The sequence below is a fragment of the Eimeria acervulina genome, genomic scaffold (genome assembly GCF_000499425.1).
Source record: "Eimeria acervulina Houghton genomic scaffold, Eah_scaff209, whole genome shotgun sequence".
In the NCBI taxonomy this organism is placed as follows: domain Eukaryota; phylum Apicomplexa; class Conoidasida; order Eucoccidiorida; family Eimeriidae; genus Eimeria; species Eimeria acervulina.
In genome coordinates, this window is record NW_013550043.1 from 1 (window position 1) to 22,233 (window position 22,233).

The following is a 22,233-nucleotide window of genomic DNA, read 5'->3' on the forward strand; positions in this document are numbered from 1 at the left end:
AATGGAAGCTCGAGAAAGCAAAAGAGACATGACAGCGAAGTCGTCACTGCGGCATATTTAATTATTGGCCAAATTAAATTTGTAAGAATTCCAGCGCCTATGTCAGTAATTATTTGAATGTTATAGCTTTAAACAAAAAAATAGTATAATTACAACTACAGAATTGAGGGTTTAGATGTAAGTCTAAAACTATCATTTGTAAGCCACCAATTGACGGTGCCTCGCACAAGCGGCGGAGCATGCGGCTTAACACGTGTACGTCTCTCACCGCTACCAACGGCATTCGCTTTCTCTAGTGTTAGAGAAGCGGGAGCAGTGTTCCAGGGACGGAGGAGAGGTGACGTTCCCACATGAGAGCACAGTTGCTGCAGTAAAAGACAAATAACTGCGTATAACTGCGTATAACGGACCGTGAGGGTCATAAGAAGGTCGCGGTGTGTCCGGATTCGGCCGAATTATTAACGCCCTATGAGCAGCAGAAGTGAGGGCAATTGAAGGAAGAGCTTTTAGGTGTATTTATTTGCAAAGAACTACCACTAGCAGGCGAACCACTCGCTGGATACACGTAAAGCACTGCAACGAACTCATTCACGGAATAGCACCAAGGTTTGTTCCACAGTAAAGGCGGCCCTTATAACTCATACAAACGAAATCGGGTAGCAAGCAGACCAATTGGTAAGCAAAGGTAAAGTTCAATCATCAGCTAGCGCATTTAGGCAAAATCTAACAATGGCGAGGACGAAGGAAGGTGGCATTCACCTCAACACGGTAAAGTATAAATTTCTGTTGCTCTAGTCGACGAACTATTCCTACCTACAGCACCTACGGAGTGTAACGTTCCAGAGCCCCGCGAAGCAGCTGGACGTTAGGTGCAACGGGAGACCATGACCCTATCCTGAGCAGCTATCGGCCTGAAAGATTTCATAAACAGTTCCTGAAGAGGCAGCTGACTTGCCCTCCACTAGCCAGACGTTGTGAAAGCAACTCAAAGGCCTGGGACTAAGGCTGCCTTCTACGCATTACAACCCACCTTGTTGCAACTGATGATGTGGGGTACAATTGGGTGGGGGTCTCGCTGTGCTTAGATGCGAAATACAGCCACACCCCCTACTGCTGTCTGCGTTAATACTGTAGAGAACTGTTGTACTTCTTCCGCGTACGCTGCATTCCAAAGCCGAATGTCTACATACCAACATCGGACAAGTCATGCTGCAGTACCCTGCTGCGAAAATGCGTTTAGCTGAACTGTGGCCTCTCAAGTATTCAAATGGAAAACTAAGGGGCGGGAATATACCATCAAACTCTCCCGTCCTAAGCCAGTTAATATTCATCCAAGATGCCCGACGACCAGCGAGCATAATGATCATCGGGTTGGTCCCACAGACACTTTCGATGGCATTTAAATTTACTTCTCTACGCCTTGAAATGCATTTTACTCAAGAGTCAAGTATGCTATTAACCCCTGACGATTTGCTTGATGAGGTTAAACAGTAGCGGACTCCTTGCCGTGAAGTGTTCAACGACACTTCCCTGTGCACGACACACACTTGTGCAATCTGCGTCCCTGGGATTTGTGCAATCTGTATCCCTGCCAGGAGTTCGGCAATTGGGCAAAATTAATGAAGAATAGCAATTTTTGCCTGTTGACTCTCGTTCTGCTTCGCGCCTCACGTTCGCGATACTGTCGGTTGAGGACCTTGCGCCTCGGCGATCACGTGCAGCTTCTAGTTGGTTGCTGTGTGCATGCATTGGATGATATGATGCTTCTCCACCGTATTTCTTATAAAGTTGTCGTCAAGATTCTGAGCATCTTCGTGAAACAACCTCATCTGCATCTCTCCTGAAGTTTCTGCAGGCGACCGCCTAAGGGAAATAGCGTATTCCTTTCCTTGACCCGGACGATGGGCTGGGGTATAACATACAGCCTTCCATTACCTTAGATGTTACAGTTTGTTGTAGACATTTAACTGGAAGGGCTTTTTATGTTGTTTAAATTGAGTCTCTCCAGCATTTGGACATGTGTGCGCGTGCAAGTGTGTGTATTTCTCTGCACGTGTGTGTTGAAGGTTTCTCATTTGCGAACCCAGCTGCAGCCTTCGCGTCGGAGGAACCAACAGATGGTTCAAATCTCTCTGAAGATTCTTCCACTTATAGAGACAGAGTCCAATCGTGTTCGAACCCAAGGCGGTTCGGTTTCGTTGTGTAGGCGTTTCTCTGTCCACAGTCGTTGAATTCGGGCTAGTGTAGTTCACCAAGGCAACTCCGGTTTTCGTCAGTGTAGAAGACCTGCAGTTTCTGATATCTTGAAGCCGCCATGACTCGCCCGGGACTAGGCTTTGTTCGGAGGCTGACCGCAATCACCCATGGTTGCGCTTCTCAGCAAAACGCACACGTTTGTCTTGTCTTAGGGGGCACAGGGCTTCTGGGTAGGGCTCTACGAGCGACTGTAGAGGAATTAGAGGAGCAGGCTGGTGATTTGGAGGGCTACCACTTCGTATTTGTTGGGTCAAAGGAAGCGGACCTGAGGTAAAGGAGGCGGCAGTCGTGACAGCAGTGATGTACTTGAAGTACCTGAACAGTAACGCTCATGTCCTGATAACACAACTCGAAGTTAATTAACTCATGCCGCATGCAGAGCCAGATCTTCCTTTCGTCATTCGTAGTCGTAGGCAAACGTTTTGCTGCTTTTCACTGCAGAGTTCGGCAAGAAACAGAATCCCTCTTCCAAAAGTATCAGCCCAGTGCCATCATTCACTTGGCCGCCAGAGTTGGGGGTCTCTACGAAAATATGAAAAATAATGTGAGCTACGCATGCCAGTGAAGTGTTTCTCTTCAGTCGTTTTCCATCAAAATCCAGCCGCATGCATTTTATTTTAACTTTGTTTGCACCTGTCAGAGGATGAATAGCTACTGAAATAATGCAAATACTCTTGACAAAAAATGCGCCTGTGTATAGTAAAGATGCATATATGCGTGTGCATGCATACCTATACATGTAGTTGTTATCCATGTAAATATGTGTATATTTGTATGTGTATATATGTGCACACATGTATACATGCATGCATTGCTTCTGTAAAAACTCATGTTATATACACCTGGTCGGTGGGCTTCCAGTCTGCGGTTGTCTGCTGAACAGTGAACAGTTGGGAGAGTTTGTTGTGTTTCGCTGCGCAGGAGGCATTCCTCCGTGATAATGTGCTGATTAACACCAATGTCGTCCGGGCTGCTTTGGAAGCACGGGTGAGGCAGAATAAAATTCAGGTCTAAGTGTTTACGTTTTAGGGCTTAGGGCTCTGTGCACGTCTACACAGTGGCACTATCTTTTGCTCTGGAGATCGGCAAAAAAATGAAACAGTCAAATGCACATGCGCCTCCTTGTTCTGCCAGGTACCTCGGGCGATCTTTTGCCTTTCCACATGTGCTTATCCGGAAACAGTTCCACAGCTTCCCCTAGTTGAGGAGTACCTCCAGTAAGTTGTGTTCCTCGCTGTTGGCTGAACATTCAAAGAGAATGCCACGACTGGCGGGGTTGCGAATACCTGATCACCTGGCGCAATCTTGTACGGTGTACTCAGTGAGTTTTGTGGTGTGCGCAGCTTGGCTCCGTCTCACCCTTCAAATGAAGGATATGCAGCAGCTAAGCGCTTACTGGAACAACAGGTTCGCTTTAGTCGGAAGCAGCTCCAGGAAGATAATCCCGGTGAGCCAGTGGATTGGTTGGTTCAGCTATAGCCACAGCTAAAACAATGTAACTAGGCTGGTTCGGTCGGTGCCCCTCAAACTATTGAAGGCGTATATATATCCGTGGTCAAAGTGTACCTATCTCCAGCTGGATCTGCCAGAAAAGTGGTGGACGCCGTAGTCTGCGGTTTTCGCGAACGCCACTGTTTTGTGAATATGCATAAGCCACTGCTTGTCGAGTGAGTGCGCATGTAAAGATTGAGCTGCTTTCAAGATCTGTTGCATTCGAAATGCGTTCTTCGCCTTGGGTTCATCTCTGCCTTAGTGATTACCCCCATATTGCCTGAGACAAATTGTGTGCAGGGCAGTCGTTCGTTTGGATATGCGTACTGCCGTGCAATCTCTACGGACCCTACGACAACTTTGAACTGAACACAGCGCACGTGCTACCAGCTCTCGTGCACAAGACAGAGATCGCCAAGCGTAGGTTGGGGGTTTACCATTTCTCATTTCCACAGCTTGGCGGCTTATCCTGTACTTCTGTACACGCTTCGGAATCATCTTATCAGTTTCAAATGAGGAGTTCTCTAGTAGCGGTGTAGGTCGCACGTCTCGTTGTGTGAATTGAATTCAAAGATGAATGTAATTTAACATGAGCACCGAAATGTTTGCACAGGCGACGGAACTCCCCTCATCGTGCGAGGCACGGGCGCTCCCTTAAGGCAATTTCTTTTCAGCGACGACGCAGCGCGGCTGCTTCTGCTCTTGCTCGTCAAGCGACAGATTCCCGAGACACACACCTTGTTAAACATGTGCCCCGACTTGGAGGATAGCGGTATGGCTGTTGGTCTGAACATGCCTTTTGATGCCGACAGACAACACATTTTAGTGCAGAAAGCATTAAAGATGAGCCGGAATACCGGGGGAAGACGCCGCTATTTGTTCAGGAGGCAAGTGCGTTTTAAACCACTTGTTTTGATGGTGATGGTGCGTTTGTATTTCCAGAGATCTCAATAGGGGAATTGGCGTCGATCATCAAGCGCTGCGCGCAGTTTGACGGCCCAATAGAGGTAAGATAAAAGAGGCTTTAACACTTGCAGGTGTACTTTTGTAGCTCGTGAATCGCAGACGGGCATGCATATGCTACACGAAACATGAGGGGGGAATCAAGCCTAAACTTGTGTTTGGAGTAGACCTGTAGTTGAAGCGGGCTGTGGACAACAAACATAACTTTCTGGAGTACTTCCGGACTACCGCTCGCTTTTCTGGGTCCACTTGCTACTGTAGATTAAACCATGAGTGAAGAAATGGAAGAGCGTATTATAGCGCACTTGCATATAGCCTCCTCATTGGGTTGCCTGCGTTTTCCCTCAGTTTGACGATTCCTCTGCTGAAGGGGTCCAAAGAAAGGTTAGTGCCACACTTCTTTCTGCACCATCGAGTTGCTACTAGACGTTGAATGCAGATGTCCCATTGGCGCTAGCGGGACTCACTTTTGTGCTTCTTCGCAGCCGGCAGACAACTCGAAGTTGAGGGCGGTGGTCGGCCACGAATTTCTCTTCACTCCTTTAGAAGAAGGTACACAGCTTTCTTGTGTCGAGACGTCATAGTAAAGTGCAGCCTGTCTTGACATGCTAGGCTGCTTATTTCATGCGAATCTAGCAGTGTTTGGAACCTTATCAATTTCATGCATGACGTGCTACCATCGTAGACGAGGCATGTGCAAATTAAATATGTGTTGCAGGGGTGCAGCAGCTGCGCTGCCAGCTCTGCAGATTGTCTGTGCACTAAGCCAACGGCAGTTCCTCCTACACTTGTGTTTCTGCAGGTATACAGAAGACTATCGACTGGTTCAGAGAGAACTCTGCAATTGCTCGTACCTGAGTGACTATGACGGTTTCCCGCACAAGATGCAGGTAACCATATATCGCCTTTGCACATCTTAAATATGCGGGGTATGAGCAGCAAGTTGAGCCGCATCGCCCATCTGGCGATTCAGCTAGCATCTGCCACCAAGGACACAGTGGCAACAGAATACTTCCACCATATTTAAGACTGTAATGCTCGCGTATATGCAAATCTATATATACTTTTTGAACAAAACCCAATTCGCTGCGTTGAGACAGCATTGGTCTCTTGCCGCGCATTGACAGCATGAGCATTCTCCCCGGGTGGGAGGAAACGACGGAAAATCATGGCTTTCTTGTGGACGATCATGAGTTCGTCCACAAGGAGACCAGGCTCAAGTGACAACAACCCCTCAATTTCAACGGCATCTCCTCCCCCCTCTCCACCTCGCCCCCATGCGAACTGTCAATTCAACTTCTGCCCCTGTGTGCAACTCTTAAGCACTATGTGGTGACAAAAAAACTCGTGCATGCCAAAACAATTCTGCTTGTGTTGTAATGCTCCCCCATGTGCCTGGAGACCAGACTTGAATACTTGTGGGAAGAGACGGGGCATTTCGGCTTCACTGCAGCTTCATACGCTGGTCAGTGGCCCGTAGTAGCTGCTCCATATAAGCATCATTTCTTTCTGCTGCGGTGAGCGGTTGAGAAGATGGGGTAGTTCTGCACATACGCAACAACAGTTAACAAATTCGTACGGCTAGATATGATTTGCCTCGTACACGATGGTGGCCAGAGCATAATTGCAGATCGTCGCCAGACTGCGGGAATTTTAAAGAAATCTTACTGCGGTAGAAGGAGGGCACCCTTCAGTGATCCCTTTGCAGCTTCCAGCTTGCTGTCCTGCGACGTAGCGTGCGATCCAATGACGTTGCCCACGGGTTCCATGCCAATACCCAAGCCATTCACGCCAGTTCCCTTCCATCCCTCAGCCAATGAAATTGGCCGATAAAACGTCTGAAACGAGAAATCAATGAGCAGACCTACGCTGCTGTACTATGCTTCACCCAGGCGCATCACATCGACAGGGCAACGAGTTTGTGGTGGAAAATCTGAACTATTACAGGCAGTGTGGCTCGACGCAGCTACAGGCAGCGGCATTCATCATTCCTTGCCTACTTCCTCGCTGAGGGCCATGTCTCGAGCCCTCTGTACAGTGCTAGGGATGAGTTGTTCTTGCATTCTCGGGGGCGTTGCGGTGAAGTAGACGTTGCGGCGCTTTTGTGCCGAAGGCAGGTTGCGGAAATAGTGCGGAGCATAGGCCACCGGGAGAGGGATGCCACCCCCCTGTGAAGGAGCTAGACCTATTCCGGCTGCTGGGTCCTCCCTCTGAGGCATGGCTGAGGATATTACGCCTCCAGAATCTAAACAGTATCACCGTGACAGCCCAAACGCAGCGCAAACGCGCACATATATGAGTTTATGCAAACAATAGCAGTCTGACGCCATTGCAACACGGAAGCTGTATCCCTTGAACAACTCAATGCACGGAATGGGCATGTCTGTTTCCTGGTGAGACATGCAATGCTAATGGTGACAGCACGCATCAGCTGATAACTTAGTGTAATGCTCAACTCACTGGCTTGGTTCAGTTCCGAAGACAACACCGACCACGCGTGGCACGCACGGCAGGGACCCGCATAGTACCCCCGGCTCTCTGAAGTAGGCTTTTGCTCCTTTGCCTGTTTTAGCTGCTCCTGCAGGGATTGGATTTCCTCGGCACGGCCCTGCATCCTAGTGTTACAAAGCAGAATCCAAAAGGCTCTGAGCAACTTGGCCTTCTCATTTGTCCTGAACGACGTACCCACAAGCGTATGCAAAAGCCGTCACAATGCAGAACCTCCACCATCAAAAGAGAAGCACTTCTCTGCAAACGTTTAAGAGGTCCAAAAACATGACTCTGCTCCGCTTTGAAAAAGCACGGCAATTCCGTGGCAAGAGGGCCAAGGTAACCATCAGGCACGCAAATAATCACGCCTACCTAACAAAGGAAGTCACTAGCGCGCATCCAGTGACAATACTCTCCTTTCTAAATTCCACATTCGTTTTGTTGATTGCCTTCTCCATTGTATTCACTATGGATTCCGTCAAGCAGTGGGAGTACAGCCTGAACCAAGAAACAATACGCACGCGTGCAACCAATCTCCGGTATGCTTTGGAAATCTTTACGGTCAAAAGCCCTAGCAAAAGGTTCCGTCAGGAGTGTGCTTCTGAAGACTTGGAGCCCACCGGCGGAAAGCATAAGAAAGAAGTCTCGTTTCCCCCATCTTGAGGGTTGAGCAGAGAGAGCGTAGCTTTGCCCTTGCGAGGTCCATTTCAACTCGCTTAGCAGTGGCGGTGTGAACAGACTGGGACTTCAGAAGACCATGCAACTCTGTTGCCTCCTTCTGAAAACTCGGATCCATGCTACGGCTATCTGCGCAAGCCATGTAGACAGCTACAGAGGACTGAAGTGCCATTACAGTGCTTCATATGCGCTTTGAAACGGAGTGACGGAGCAAGGAACATAGAGCACACTACACTGTTCAGATGCTGTGAACATTTTGTGAGTACAATTAAGCATGATATGATGGCGCCAATGAACAAAATTCGGGTTATCAAATGCATGGCAAGACATACCAGTTATTTCCACAGACTTTTCACGTAAATCCTGAGGCAGCCATTTCCCCTGCAAGACAAACGCAGTGCATGTGCTAGCATTATCCATGGCGAACAACGGTAGGTATTTCTCTTGGTGCTCGGCATGTTGCTGTGACGCGTAAGGACACAAGCAAACCCAGGCCGTCGAGTCTACCAGGAATTTTTCTGCGCTTGGCATGGACAACCTGAACCCACATCATGCTTTGCGACAACGGCTGCTTCTTGGTGCAAAATACGATCTCGGCGCTTTTTCTCCGTGCTGTACTGCATTTCCTGGATCTACGCGCGCATGCAAGACAACGAATGAACCGGGAAAATGAAGGGACTTGCGGAAGACTTAGAGCGGCTACATAGAGTGCAACCACTATATCAAGCTGATACACAACCTATATTCACAACTTCATCCCCTCTACGAGAAACCGACTATCTGGATCTTACCTGCGCCTGAAGCCTCTCATTCTCAGCCAACAGGATAAGCTGCTCTTGTCTGAGCAGCCTCAGATGGCTGTCAGTGTACGACTGAACACCGCACGCGAAGCCATGAGTTGCACGGAACAAGGCGTGGTCGGTGCCAACTGCATTCTCCAGTAGTTTATAGAGAGCTGCATAGCATCCACAAAAATGGTACAAAGACGCACACGTGCATGTGGCAAAACTCCAGAACACCATCGAAAGCAATCGTTGTGTGTCCACTGGTGCTCGCAAGGGTTGCGATTCATTGGCTATGTTTAGGGGCCAATAAGTGAAGTGCATATATCACGCACCTTCGCGCTTCACGGAAACCAACACTGAGTTGTTCGTGTAGAGTTGTGCCATGTACTGAAGCGCCCTGCCTTTACGCAGCGCTTTAAATGTCAACTTCCTCGCCTCGACAAGAGGCAAAGAAGTTTCTTGCAGAAGTTGCAGTTCGTCAGTGGCGTTCTGCAGCAAAATCATTCAGATGTAGAGAATGAGATGGGACACAATTCAAGCTGCACCTGCAGATCGAAAGGAGAAAACGGAGGACTACAAGTGTTATATACCGCTCAATAAAACAAGCCACAGAAAAAAATGTATATAGAGAGAAGGAAACAGACCAGTGTGCGTAGGATGAAAGATGAGTGCCAGAGATCATGACGGGTTCCAAAGTAGCTCAAGTTTAAAAATCAGCACATGCTTTCTCCACACAAAGTGAGCGTCTGAGCAGCGACTCATTGTCACGGCCACAAGCCTCCGCTAAATAAAATTGCAGTGTAAGTGGGATTCCACCTGCCCAGTGCTGCTAGCCTATATATAATATATATATAATATATATATGTATAATATATATATATATATATACTTAGCATACAGCATACATCTGTGATTCTAAATATATCTAGTATATTAAGAAACTATGTCTCAAAACTCTACCAAACAATACCTGGAGCTGTGTCTTGAGCCTCTTCGTTTCGCCCTCATACGCGCTCGCTCGGGCGGCCATTTCCGCCTGGTGAGAGCGTTCATTATCCACTACCTGCTGCTTGAGACGCGTTATCTGCTCCTGCTGGTTCTTAGTGCTTTCCTCATATTCTTTAATCTGTGTATTCGCTTTTCTCTCGAAACGCCGCAACCTCTTGATTTCCTCAGCTGCTTCCGTGAGCGTGAGGCGTACCACCCGTTTCTTCGCTGCAATCAAACACATATGCAGTAACACGAAAAGGTAATGGCTAAACCAACCGCGCCACAGCTGAATCCTATCGAGAAGGATCTTCCTGCCAGCTTCTGTTGCATCTATTCCTCCACTTAAGCTTCTGCAAACTAGTATGCCACAGTGGCAGACGGCGTGCGAAGGGGAGCCTCCCTTAAACCTTCGGTCACTTGGACAGTCACACAACTCACGCTCAGCTGAGCTTCCCGTCGCTGCATCACCAAAACACATAGCCCAGAAAAAAAGAAAACCCTCACGATGCTCTTCCTCTCTTGGAATACTCTATATATATATGTATATATATATATACATACATATATATATATATATATATATAGCAGGCCTCCCTCCGAAAGTTGAGTGAGGCTTGCTCTATGGCGCTGGTAGGAGACGCGCGAGAGACCTAATAGTGCGGAAATGCCTAAGTGACACTCACGAGAGATGGCCTCTGCATCACCTTCTACAGAAGAAATGAGCTTTCTGGGTCCAGCATTTGTATCCCCTGAGCACAAGAAAAATCGCACCTCTGCCTTTGACGCTAGGGCTGAAAGCCCAGCATCCCCTGCAATACTCGAGCAATAGAAGGGGGAAGAAGCAGCACATCGCCTCCAGATCGACACCCCAAAGACAAACAGTTAAAGCAGAGGTGGAGGAGCTGCGCTTTAATGGCCCACGAAGAGGAAAAGAAGTGACTGAAATACGAGCAGTAAGAGTTGGCGGCTACCGACCTCTAGCTAAGGATCCTCCATGGCGCCTGCCCTCCCCGCCGCCATTCCCTTCTCCGTTGGAATCCTGCATACCTCCCGCTGACTTGGTCTTTACTCCTGAGGCCAGATGCCTTGGAGATAGGGAGCTCCGAGAGGGAGCTTCAAGGTTATGCGATTTCCTCCTAGAGGGTGAGGGCAGCGGCGAATCGTCTCCCATGCTTTAGAGAAGCTCCTTCTAGAGAAACTACGAGCGCCGCAGCACTCAGTGAAGCATGGCAAGACCTGAGGAGGCCAGCGAGTGCTTCTCGTGCGGTTTCCTTTTCGCAACGAGGAACACAGGAGCTCAGCAAGAGGCCTGACGCCCCTCAGCCCAAGGGGCTTGTAACTCGCTACCCCGTCCTCCCCAAATCTCCCAGAGTCTAGGAGGTCGAAGAGCAATGCCTAACGAGAAGGCCTGCTGATATCTATTGCAGATGCTGATATGACCGGAACAGCCCAAGCACCCTGCAGGGCTGAGGGGCAGTTCTGCAGGAGAATTTGATGAGGAGGCTTTCAGACACCAATCCACCAGCCTATTCTTCCTCCGTAGAAGAGAGATTGTAGCAACACCAGCCGGCCGAGCCAACCCGAAACGCTTAAAGGAGGGAAAGAAAGGGAGCCAGTCCACAACGGCGTGGATGGGCTCGCGTTGTTCAGAATCCTGGTCATTGAGGAAACAGCTGTGCCATTTGAATGCAGCAGAAGCGCAAGTTCCGTCGATGCTCCTTATGCAGGATGAGTTGCATACGAGAATGTCTGCGTCTTGTGAGCCCGCGGCAATAGACCAATGGGCGAGGGTACACTGTACGCTTGCCTCTGCACTCTGTTGATCGCTACTACTGGAAATCCAATAAATCCTTTAAAGTGAACTGTTTCACTGATACTCCCCCAAGGATCATGAGGATGCGTGTTGCGTTTACAATTGCGTTGCCTTGTAGGCTGCCTTTGCTGTGCCACCCTGCAGCATCCAACTGCTGAACAGCAGCTGCCTTCTTTGTTTCTCCGTTGAGTTCTTCGTATTTGGAGTTAATATCGAATGAAGATCTAAAGGGCTACTTTGGAGAGGCCCTCACCACCGCGCATGCGCTGCTACGCTACGCCCGGCACAGCAGAGCGGCTTCGTTGAGCTAGTCCCGGGTACACCTCCAAAGAATGATCCCCATAAAGGGGTTTCGCTTAGTAAAATACCAGTATCAAGGCAGAATATATTACTTGGGGATGACTTATAGTATTACATATTTTGTAAGTACACTTCTTTGGATCTAGTGGTGCAGCAGGACGAGCACATTTTGACCAGCAGTCCATGGGCCCGACTAGGTCCCCCACCAGTACGTGAAATATAAGCGTAATAATAATCACCAACAAGTCCACACTTGCTTCCCTATATGTTTTCTAATATCTACACTTTACTGAAGTTGTCTTGAAGTTCAATCTGTAAAATTTTGGACAGAAAGGAGCCGCCTGGTTGCACTGCGGCGAGCGCACCACGGCGGTGTCGGTCTAGGTGTGTGTAGTATCCATGTGCATTACTGCTTATCACTATATTCATAATTGATACTTCTTTATATGCTTCTCTCTGTGGTCTGGGGCAAGTCGCTGGCGCCATTGTATTCTCTGTCCCTGCAATACTCCTTCCTGCCTGTCGACCGTGGCGCAAAAGCAGAGCCTTTCAAAGAGTTATCCCAGACTACGCCACTGGTGGACATCCTCTATAAAACTGTCCCGCTCAGTAACACTCATAGAAGGAGAAAATGCATTAGTTTGGGATGAGTTCCTACTTCACTGCATTTCTCTGTTGCCATTGCCCATCCATGCTACAGGCGCGCTATCGCCAGAGTGACCCCCTGCTAGGCAGCCAATGAAGTATAGGATGGAAAGATAAGCATCAACTGCACTTTTCTAGACAGGAATTTTTTTGTTTGTCTTCCATAGACTCCCCAAAAAGGCGTGTGCGAATTTTCGTCTTCAAGCCATCACATTGAATGCTAGAAAACACCTCGTTCTTAGCAGAGGACCATGGTGAGCTGCAGTAGAGCCACAATGCTTAATTCAAGAGTCCCTACCAAAGCAGCTGGCCATTTTTACAGCCTCGTCGAGCGCTGGACAAACGGGTACAAGTGCCCGGGACTACGGAAGATGGGTGGCAGATTGTCAGCAGGTGCGGTAGGGGCTGCTTCACATTCATGTGGCAACTAGCCGTAGCTTTCAGTGATCATTAGCGGTGAGGAATGCCATCTTGTTCTGCACATGTCTGGCTGCACTGTGTGCACTACCACAGTGGCAGGCGCTGTAAGGGCAGAGAGCTGCAGCGGTCCCGCCACGTGGCCAACAGTAAACTTTATTATTGATCTTTGAAAATTCATATTGCCAAAGGACTCACCAATCCAACACGTTACAAGAGTATCGTGGTAGATTGATGACCGACGAGGAACTGAAGAATGGTGGGAAAAGCATGCTAGCGGATATGTACACTTCGCACGATATATATATATATATATATATATATATATATATATATATATTTACATATGATTCCCGAGACCCCTTTCGACAGACTATGTAACAGAATGCAGGCTGCACGCGCTGCAGTTCACAAGATCTGAGGATCGACACGAAGCCAATGATAAGGTACTCTCGCTCAACGATTGCAATTGTGCAAGTTTGCCCCTTGCCATTAACTGGAGTGTACAATCCAGACGGACCAACTACAGCGACCGAGGCAAATTCCCAAGCAAATCATAGTGGCTCAGCAAGAAGCTCCAAAATTTATGAAAAGCAAATGTAGAAGTTTGCAAAGTTCTGAAGGTTGGAAAGGGTTGCGTGTCCCCAATCTCTTGCGGGGGCTGAGAGCAGCACCAAGCCAAGAAGCTGGAAGCGGGCGCACCACCCTGCCAGTTACGCAGTCATTTTGATAAGCTTATGGCCTTCCATCTCCCACGCAGAGGAGGAGGTAGTTGCTTAGAGAAAAGGTTAGATGGGTAAAGCAGAAGGTGGCAATGATATTAGCGTTAGGGGGCATGTTCTAAGAGCCTGCCCTGGTGGATATCCCAAGCGATAGTCAACGCGTGTTCAAGTGCTCCCACCGCTCTCCGAAGCCTGGACAGTCACAAGAGGGGCGTTAGGAATCACTTGGAGCGCAGCAGTAGTTTACTAGTTCTCTATTTCCTGCACTAAATAGCAGCCTACAGGGATATACCAATACCCGCGTTACACAAGTAAACTCCGACAGAGATTGTGTACCAGTTGCGTTCACAGAAGAGAGCCCTGCAGCCCTAAATTACCTCGCTTCTTTCGCATCAGTCACAACTGGGAAGTCTCCGTAAATGACTGCACCCCCGCAGTCTTGAAGTGCTGCTAGCAGAGCGGCATCCTCTATGTGGCCTCCCGAGTCGGAGGCAAGAACGTCAGCCCAAAACTCGGGTGCCTGCGCGCATACCCAGTAATATCAGAGTTCCCTTCCCATGGTTCTTCGTTTCTGGCGAACAAGCAAACTCACAAAGTTCAGCTGGAATCGAAATCCTGGGAATATGCCTGCTGTTCATGCTTGCCTGGACACGTCCATGAGCCGTATCGGCGGGGACACGACGAGCCTCAGCCCAACAACTCGCAATCCACTCCGGAGAAACAGCTAGCGGCGCCGTTTCCGCAAGGGCTGCGACGTTGCGCTTGGCAACGAGGGCTGCTGCATTGGCTTCGGCTGGACGAACTGCAACGGCTGTTGCGCCCTCCCACAGCCGCTGCGCCTGACAGGCCATTGCAGCTGGCAGTTGTTGCAACACTCGCTGTTGCGCAGCCGAAATCAATGCTCGGAGCTTCTGCTTCTGCTGGTCCTGCTGCGCTGGAGGAGCTTGCTGGCGCTGGGCGCTTCGGGTGCTTGCGGCCCGCCCTGTCGGCGCAACTTCGATAATCTGCTGACTGCTGGCCGTTGCCTCAACCGCTTCGGCAGCGACAGCGGCCAAGTCCATTAGCCCCGCCAAGTCTTCTCTCTTAATCACAAAAACCACTGCGGCAAAATCTTGACAACTACGTTTCCTTGCAGCTTCAGCTCGCTCCAGCTGGCAAAAAAAGACAGCAGTACACATACACAGATTAGTTTGCAGCAATACCTGAATCAGTATTAGCCCTTTGCACGCAGACAGTCCCGACTCGAGAATGAGACCTTGGCACCGATGGCACGAGCAAATTTTATAACGCCTCTACAGAGATGAGGCAGTATCTGTTGCCGCCATACCGCAGCGGTAACGCTTTGAACCCGATCGCTGCATCCGCACAGCACTGCAGCGAGTTCTCGAGTTGCACTGGAGCTGAAAAGCCAAGGACAGATACCCAGGAGGGAGGGGATAGCCGTGACGTCTGTACAACCGAGCTCGCCTACGCGCTGCAAAGTTCACAAGCGCAAGCGTCTTGCAGTTCGCCGCCCATGGACTAGCAAGAGTAGCCCATCTAAGAAACGTCACCCAAACAGTTGCCAGCATAACCAGCAGTACCTTCCGTGTATATAGGGCAAAGTATAGCCGCAGCTGCGGAGAACAGCAGCAGCAGCAGCAGCGAACGGTGCCTACTTGTAGCAGCGTAGGATCTCGGGTAACTTCCGAGTCTGCCACGAGCACCTGCACGCCCTGCAGCACCTCCTGCCTTTGGGTCGCAGCGCTGGCGGCTGCTGGTGCTTCGATCTGGTGAGCCGGTTGGGGCGGGATGGCATATGCGTCAAACGGCGGTGCACGCCCCTACGTCGCATGCCCCGAAAAGAATTGAAGCAGTGCACATACGGGACGGGCTTTCAGCATTCACGAAATAGACAGGGGATACGACTGCTGTGACAGTTTGGCTGGTTGCAGCAACAGCGGGATGTAAGAAAAGCGCTTCTGCATAGGCGTAGCATTAAGAAAGGAGGAGTCCCCTAAAGCTGATTCCTTACAAAGCAATATGCGTCGAGGAGCCACTGATGATGTACACACGGAATGCGCAGCCCCTGCAGTTTGTACAGCAGCGCGAGCTCAGCCTCGGCCCCAAGTCTTCGTTTCTTTCGTTGTGTGATCGTCCTCAGCTGCTGAGTGCCAGTTTCATGAAGAACTGTTCCCTTATCCAGCAAAGCAGCGCTTGCGTCGCGGAGCCTTGCGAGACGACCCACAACAACAACGTCCACTCCCACCCTTTCTGCGGCGTCGCTGGCTGCATCGTCGTCTGCTGCTGCGAGGTCCCCAAAAGAATGTTCCTCAGTTGCCCGTAACACTGAAGAGGCAGACAGGCAGGAGCCCCCCAAAGCCTCAACGCAAGCGACGCCCATTTCCAGGTCATGTGCTGCAAGGGCATGGCCAGCTGCTTCTGGCTTCTCTCCCTCCTTGTTCTCTTCTTCTGAATCCGAGGATAGAACGCCGTATGCAAAACTTCGAGGCCGCCTGACGCGGCGCAGCCTCCGAGTAAAACCCAGTAAGAGGACCCGCTGACTACGCGACATAGAAGGCTGCATCTGCACACCTTGATGGACGCGCCACAGGGGGGGCTGTGTGTGGGTTAGGGCTGCGGAGACGCGGAAGAGCGGATGCGTTTCAGGAGCATACACGCGCCCATCGCGGAGGCAGGCGAAGAGCCAGAAGGGAGTCACCAGCCTTAGGGGCTCCAATTCCAACGCCGCTACCACTTGGTGCGGCTCCTCCTGCACACCACCCAACAACAGGCCTGCAGAAGACGGCCCAGCTAGCCGCCTGAGGTGCATGAAAGCCGCAGCAAAATTGCACACTAGAAAACCTGCTGCAGCGATGCCCTCCCGGGATGCATCCAGCACTCGGGCTCCTGCCTGCAGACACATATTCCACACGTGCACAATGAAAGTGTTCTTGCTGGTGGTGGAGCTGCTGCTGCTGCCTGTTGCTGGGTGGTGTTGGAGCACCAGCCTGGCTCAGCCCATGCTCCCACTGCTGGCTGAAGCGGAGCCGGGCAGATAATATATTAGATGGCTATACTTATATACACAAGGATAAGTGAAGAAGTGAGTGGAGTATTCTCGTATTGGTTGAGCGTTAGGACGCCCAACATCCAGTGAATTTGTTAGCTATTTACCCCATCTGCCAGTTCCCTATATACCTACCTCCTCCGCCTTCCTTTGCATTACGTGGAGGATATCTCCTGCCGCGGCAGCATCTGCACCAAGGGCTCCTGAGAGGGGGGCAGCGCCTGCTCCGTCTCCATTTGAGACCTCCGCCACGTGGCCCCCCGTTGCTTTCGATGCATTTTCTGCAACTGCGCAGAGGCCTTCAGCATCAAAACCAATAAATGAGATGCTGATGCCACGGAAGAGTGCTGGTGCGTGCGTCGGCGTCGACTGGAGACGAAGACCCAAACCTTTGGGGGGCGAGAAGCTGCAGCCAGCAGTAGGCATGAGGGATGAGAAACCCACTCAGTGCGGTGTTGCACAGGAGGAATATGCAAGAGACGAGACAGGCTTAAGAGGGGAGCCCATGGAGCCTTAAGCGCTCGCAGTTACAAACGCGATGACGGTGATGATGTCTGACTGGCTAGCCCTTAGAAAATCTCGTGTTCTCGTTCTTCTGTACAACGTCCGTTGTTCTTACAGAAAAAAGGCAAAGCAATATATATTTCAAAGGGAAGAAGATATTCACTCCACGCTGTACTTTCTACGACTGGGGAGCTCTCACTCTGTTAATGATCACCACGCAGCCTGAGGCCCCACAAAGCACAACTTATGTGCAGCAGCACGCATCCTCATGATTTCCTTGGAAAACATTGTGTAAAATTGATTTCAAATGCTTGATGCTCATTCCCTGTAACGATCGATTAACATGAAGACTAACATTTGTTTTTCCTGTCCACTGGCCTACTGTTCCAACGTCGGCACTCTTGTGTCGGCGGCAGATCCATGTCCCAAAGGAGCTACGACCTAGAGTTTTTTCTATTTCCTTTACGTTTATTAGTCATATTTCAAAGATTAAAGGCTGAATACATTCGTTTCTCATGCGAACTTTTGTCGCCATTGCATAGACTCGACTGTTAAGCAACACGATCTGCGTCACGCCGTTGTCGACTGTGTGATTTTTTCTGCATTTAGCTGCATGCGGCCGTCCTGATATGTGAATGCTGGTTGAGTCCGTATTGTTCGGGGGAGGAAGCTGGTGGATTGGTTCCAGAGGCCCTCCCTCTCCTATTCTCTGAGCGAGGTGTTTCCCTGGCCGTGGAGGCTGCTTGGACTAAGCTTCAGTTTTCTCGATGATATCAGCACCTGCAGTAGGCTCATCCCTGCCTCACCTGCTTATTAGCCATATACCCTTGGTTTCGGGATACTCGGGTCGGTTGTCCCTTGGTAAAGAGGCTTCAAGGCTTTGAAGCACAATCGCCCTGCCTTGGAGCTCTCGGGCGCCTCAATGTGAAATGTGGCGTGCGAACTCCCACGAGAAGTACAAATTTGCCTGCTCATGCCTGTCCTTCTTGACTGAGACTTATTGTTTTGCACAGCCTTATGCAAGCACCGTTTCTCCAAGACATGTAAGTTGATTTGTCGCGGTTCTCTCGTTCTAGGGAATGCTGCCAGGGTCTTCAGAGCCCTAGTCAAACCTCACCAGCACCCAGGCATCGGGTTTGAAGGGTGAATATCTACAACGACGGAGGGCCGCATGACTCTAATGGAAAGGCAAGTGACAGTGGGCTCAGCTGACTCACGCGCAGCTCGCCTTCGCATCACTGTTGATACTCTTTATGGGCCGTTACAGAGCATATGCCCTGTCTACTTTGTCTAGTCGCCACGTAGGTGTGGGTAAAAAAAGACGTGCGTCACCTGCCCCTGTGCTTTACTAAAGCATCTCCGCGTGTGGCGCCCAAACTTAGAACTTTGGCGGCATATCTCAGGCTTTTACTGTGCATCATCTCTCAGGGAGCTTAGTTGGCGGATCTAGAGGGCATGCCACCTCCGTGCAAGAGGGCGCAGGAGCAATTTCGTCCGGATTTCATAAGACCTTTTTTAACGCCATACGCCTGCTAGATATAGCAGGCGTATGGCGTTACGTCAGATACGGGGAACGTAACAGAGTGCAAAGGAAAAGCCCCACTCCCGCACTATATGCTGCTCTTGTCAAAAAGCATGATAGATGCTTAGATTATTTACTACACATGCACGGTACTCAAAGCCCTGGCAGAAGGACGATGATACCTGAGCTTGCTTCTAATTCTGCGGCTGCAAGACCAGTCAAGGCACTGTAAAGCTGCTATGTTCGCCCCCCAATACAGATGGAGGTTAGGTTAAAGAACACGAAAGAAAAGAGAAAATAAGGCAGAAACAAGTTAAGTGCTTGCAAATCAGTCTAGGAGGGGAAGCGATGCGCCTGTTCCGCAAGCCTCAGCGCAGAGGCCTTGGCATCGAGGAATAAGGCGTCGACGTCCGCAACATCACTCGCCTCGACTATTTCTGAACCCCTAGCCTCCGCTGCAAGACGGCAGGGCTCCAAAAGTTGCAGCGCAAAGCGCAAAGATGTCTGTGCGCCGATCTCTCCGATGGCTTCCAGCGCACCGGGAGAGAGGCTAACGCGCTCTACCGCTGCACGTAGCTGTATCACTTGCACCACCTGAGAGCACATATCCACCGAAGCCCGACGAGAAAAGTGCTTAACTTAATTCTTGTAGACCGTGCCTCTTGCGACCGAATGGAACGCCATAGACCATACCTCTTGCGAACGGAACACCACTAGCCTAGGCGCATGCTAGCTGTCTCGTGGAAGGACGTACTTCCGAAACGGTGTATGGCTGTGTTTTTATAATAAGCAGGCGGTCAAGAAGGTCCACGGGCATGCCGTGAGGCTCTACCGAATCCGTGCCACGTACGGTGCTGACCTGAAGCGCAAACGTTCACTGTCTCTGACAATTGTTTTCAACATCAAACGGGCCAGAAAGAAGTCGAAATTCACTGCATGCACACATTCTGTCGAAGGCACTTCGCCTTCAACAGCACACCGAACGCAGTCCGCCCACTCACGAGCCAGAAACAAACGGCTCAAATACAAAGCCACACTCCCGACACCATTTCACCCTGAATTCTGTGAAGACTGGAAAGATATATATATTATATATATATAGCGTACACCCACAAACCGCCTGCCGCCACAAGAGAGCAGATAAAGTCAACTTACTCCCCGATTGGTAGCAAAAATGATTATAGGACTCATCGGCGACTCCAGAACGCGATTTAGGAAGGAGAAGCATTCGATATCCAGCATGTGGACCTGCGGAACAAACGAACAATGCTCTTAGACTCAGTGAACACTATACTAGTTCAACCCCTGTGAATTTCCTGCTACTTCTACACAGAACCGCTAACGCTACTTGTATCCCGGACGACGGGCTGGGCTATTTACGGACTTCGTCAATAAACAAGACTCCTGGAATCAGTTGAGCTACGCCTTGTTCAATGTATTTGTTGACAGTTTTGTTTATTTCCTCCCTCAGCCGTTCTGTAATTTCAGTTTTGCGTGGCTTCATGTAGGCGCCCATCATCGAAATGACGTCCGTGCCACCCTGAGCAGATATAATCGCCTCAGTCCTTTGCCCGCTCCTTACAAGTGCATATGTTCCCAATTTCCAAGCCCCAGTGCTTGCAAGAATATACGTTGATAGAAACGACCGTGAATGCTTCATCTTGCATGCACATGCGTGTAGTGAGCAATGGGACTGATTCACAGGACAAATAGTTCGCTCAGCACCTGTGGTTTGGAGTTAGCGACGTCAAGGTCATGCAGGGATACAGTTTGAACGACTTCTTTCTTCTTTTCCACATTGCCTTTGGGAACCGGGACGAAATCCTCAGCCTCGAGGTCAAACTCCGTCGCAAACGCATCACTGCGGCCCACGCGCTTCACAATACCTGCAGGCAGCGCAAGAAGCAGAGGGTAACTGTGTGGCATGCTCAGATCTACAGCGTCGTAACGAACGAATTGTTAAACTTCAGTTTGGCTTGGGTTCGTCCTGCTGGGGAACTTGCCTGTATTCGCTTCAATGAACACCACGTCGCCGACGCGGACCTTCTCCTTCTGCAAAGCGTCATGCAGTTGAGGCGCCAATCTCAGCGTTTTCATCCCTTTCACCGTTTTCAACGTCAGCATCACAGCACTGATGCATTTTCCTGCGCATGCACAAACAGAAGAGGCAAAACCAAACACCCGCTACACCAACACCTCAATCGTATCCCCAACTCGCCGCCACGACCGTTACCACGCCCAAACATGCCAATGTACACACGTGCAAGTGCCAGGACCGTGTAAACTAGAGAGAATTCAAAAAATCCATGGCTGCTAGCAGCTGCTAGAAGCAAGTTGCTGCATGCCGTTACTAACAGAAAACGGGAAGAACTCTACTAATAGACGAGTCTTCCTGACAGCGAATTGCTGCACGCATTCAATACGTGCAAAAACGACAAATTTTATCAGGCAAGGGTTGCTGTTCTGAGTGCATTCGTGCGCTGACGTACCGAAGCCCCCATGAGGGTTTTCAGCCTCCTCGGCGGCCAGCTGAACAACCTCTCCCTCAAACACCTCTTTAACCTCTCGAATACGAAGGCCTAGAGCTCTTCTACAGTGCTCAAGGAGCACTTCTGTCTTTTTCACTTCACTGCTGTAGACAGCCGACGCCGCCAGCGGCACAAAAGGAACCCCCGTCCCCAACTGTCCGCATATGCCCATCGCCAATGCCGTCTTCCCAGAACTCACAGGCCCCGCCAACAGCAACGCTTGACCTGCACTCCCGCACAGAAACAACGAAGTAAGAGGCCTCTACACTGTAGCGGCTATACGGGACCCAAGCAGCTGCCAGCAGCAGGAGCCAGAAGAACGCGCAAGCAAATACGCAAAGCACTCACCAGCTAGCTTGCGAGCCTTTATCAAATCCACAATAATGCCGGCAGCCTCCCTCGCCTCCAGCTGACCCACCATACCTCCCCCCTGTGGCAATGCGGTGCCATCTGCTGCCAAGCCCAGGGAACGAATGTGGCTGTGAGCCGCTACTCTTTGTTGTTGCTGCTTCGTCAATCCCGAAGTTGTGACCTTCACGCCTTCACTGAGAAACAAAATACATTCAAAGTACTGGACATCATAAACCTAGCTGCCAGCTTCCCACACAGTACGCGCAGCGCATGAGCGCTGCGTGTTATCTCTATCAAAGAAGACTGAGCAGTGGCTGGCAGGAACCGCGCTAGGCAATCTGTGTGAATGCATAGAAACGGCCATATCTTCACCTGGACGGTGGAGCTGCAGCTGCTGCAGGTTTGGGGTCCTCCTCCATTTTCCCCGTTGGGGCTTCGATACCCCGAGGTTGCTACAAAGCCGTGTCGTCGTTTGTTGTAGTGTCGGTACACCCCACTCCGATAAACGGTGTCCTGATAACTGTTTAAAAGGCGGCAGAAAGAACAGAAGTTCGATACTACCCAACTTCGATGCCAAACACGTTTCCGTGCTCGGTCGGTGATGGGTGGGGCAATACAGCAATAGGGGAACCCCAACGAAAGTAACGGATAGCAAAAGCAAAAATATTGTTTAAGACAAAATATGTGTTTGTTGTTTCAAGTTTGGGGGGCCCTCTTGTGCATTATGCA

The 22,233-nt window shown here is 50.1% G+C and overlaps 4 protein-coding genes across 4 annotated transcripts; 1 reads left to right on the forward strand and 3 right to left on the reverse strand.

Annotated features, from left to right (window-relative positions):
- Positions 1–2,314: 2,314 nt before the first annotated feature.
- On the forward strand, positions 2,315–5,568 carry EAH_00025570 (GDP-L-fucose synthetase, putative; the record flags this gene model as incomplete). Its single annotated transcript, XM_013396608.1, has 10 exons — positions 2,315–2,526; positions 2,698–2,800; positions 3,178–3,243; positions 3,391–3,473; positions 3,600–3,703; positions 4,361–4,519; positions 4,690–4,754; positions 5,059–5,094; positions 5,196–5,262; positions 5,513–5,568. 10 exons carry the CDS (start codon positions 2,315–2,317, stop codon positions 5,566–5,568), a joined length of 951 nt encoding a protein of 316 aa, XP_013252062.1.
- An 806-nt stretch (positions 5,569–6,374) lies between these two features.
- EAH_00025580 (hypothetical protein, conserved) lies at positions 6,375–10,131 on the reverse strand (the record flags this gene model as incomplete). Its single annotated transcript, XM_013396609.1, has 11 exons — positions 6,375–6,548; positions 6,711–6,955; positions 7,171–7,382; positions 7,573–7,698; positions 7,821–8,007; positions 8,211–8,259; positions 8,427–8,510; positions 8,670–8,833; positions 8,996–9,152; positions 9,634–9,878; positions 10,092–10,131. 11 exons carry the CDS (start codon positions 10,129–10,131, stop codon positions 6,375–6,377), a joined length of 1,683 nt encoding a protein of 560 aa, XP_013252063.1.
- Positions 10,132–13,923: 3,792 nt separating this feature from the next.
- On the reverse strand, positions 13,924–16,877 carry EAH_00025590 (hypothetical protein, conserved; the record flags this gene model as incomplete). The annotated part of the gene is made up of 6 exons (XM_013396610.1): positions 13,924–14,070; positions 14,201–14,701; positions 14,878–15,024; positions 15,209–15,373; positions 15,565–16,351; positions 16,759–16,877. 6 exons carry the CDS (start codon positions 16,875–16,877, stop codon positions 13,924–13,926), a joined length of 1,866 nt encoding a protein of 621 aa, XP_013252064.1.
- A 2,081-nt stretch (positions 16,878–18,958) lies between these two features.
- EAH_00025600 (RuvB-like 1, putative) lies at positions 18,959–21,923 on the reverse strand (the record flags this gene model as incomplete). The annotated part of the gene is made up of 7 exons (XM_013396611.1): positions 18,959–19,219; positions 19,380–19,484; positions 19,781–19,873; positions 20,351–20,511; positions 21,115–21,378; positions 21,502–21,698; positions 21,877–21,923. The coding sequence occupies 7 exons, from the start codon at positions 21,921–21,923 to the stop codon at positions 18,959–18,961; spliced, it is 1,128 nt and encodes a 375-aa protein (XP_013252065.1).
- Between the last annotated feature and the right edge of the window lie 310 nt (positions 21,924–22,233).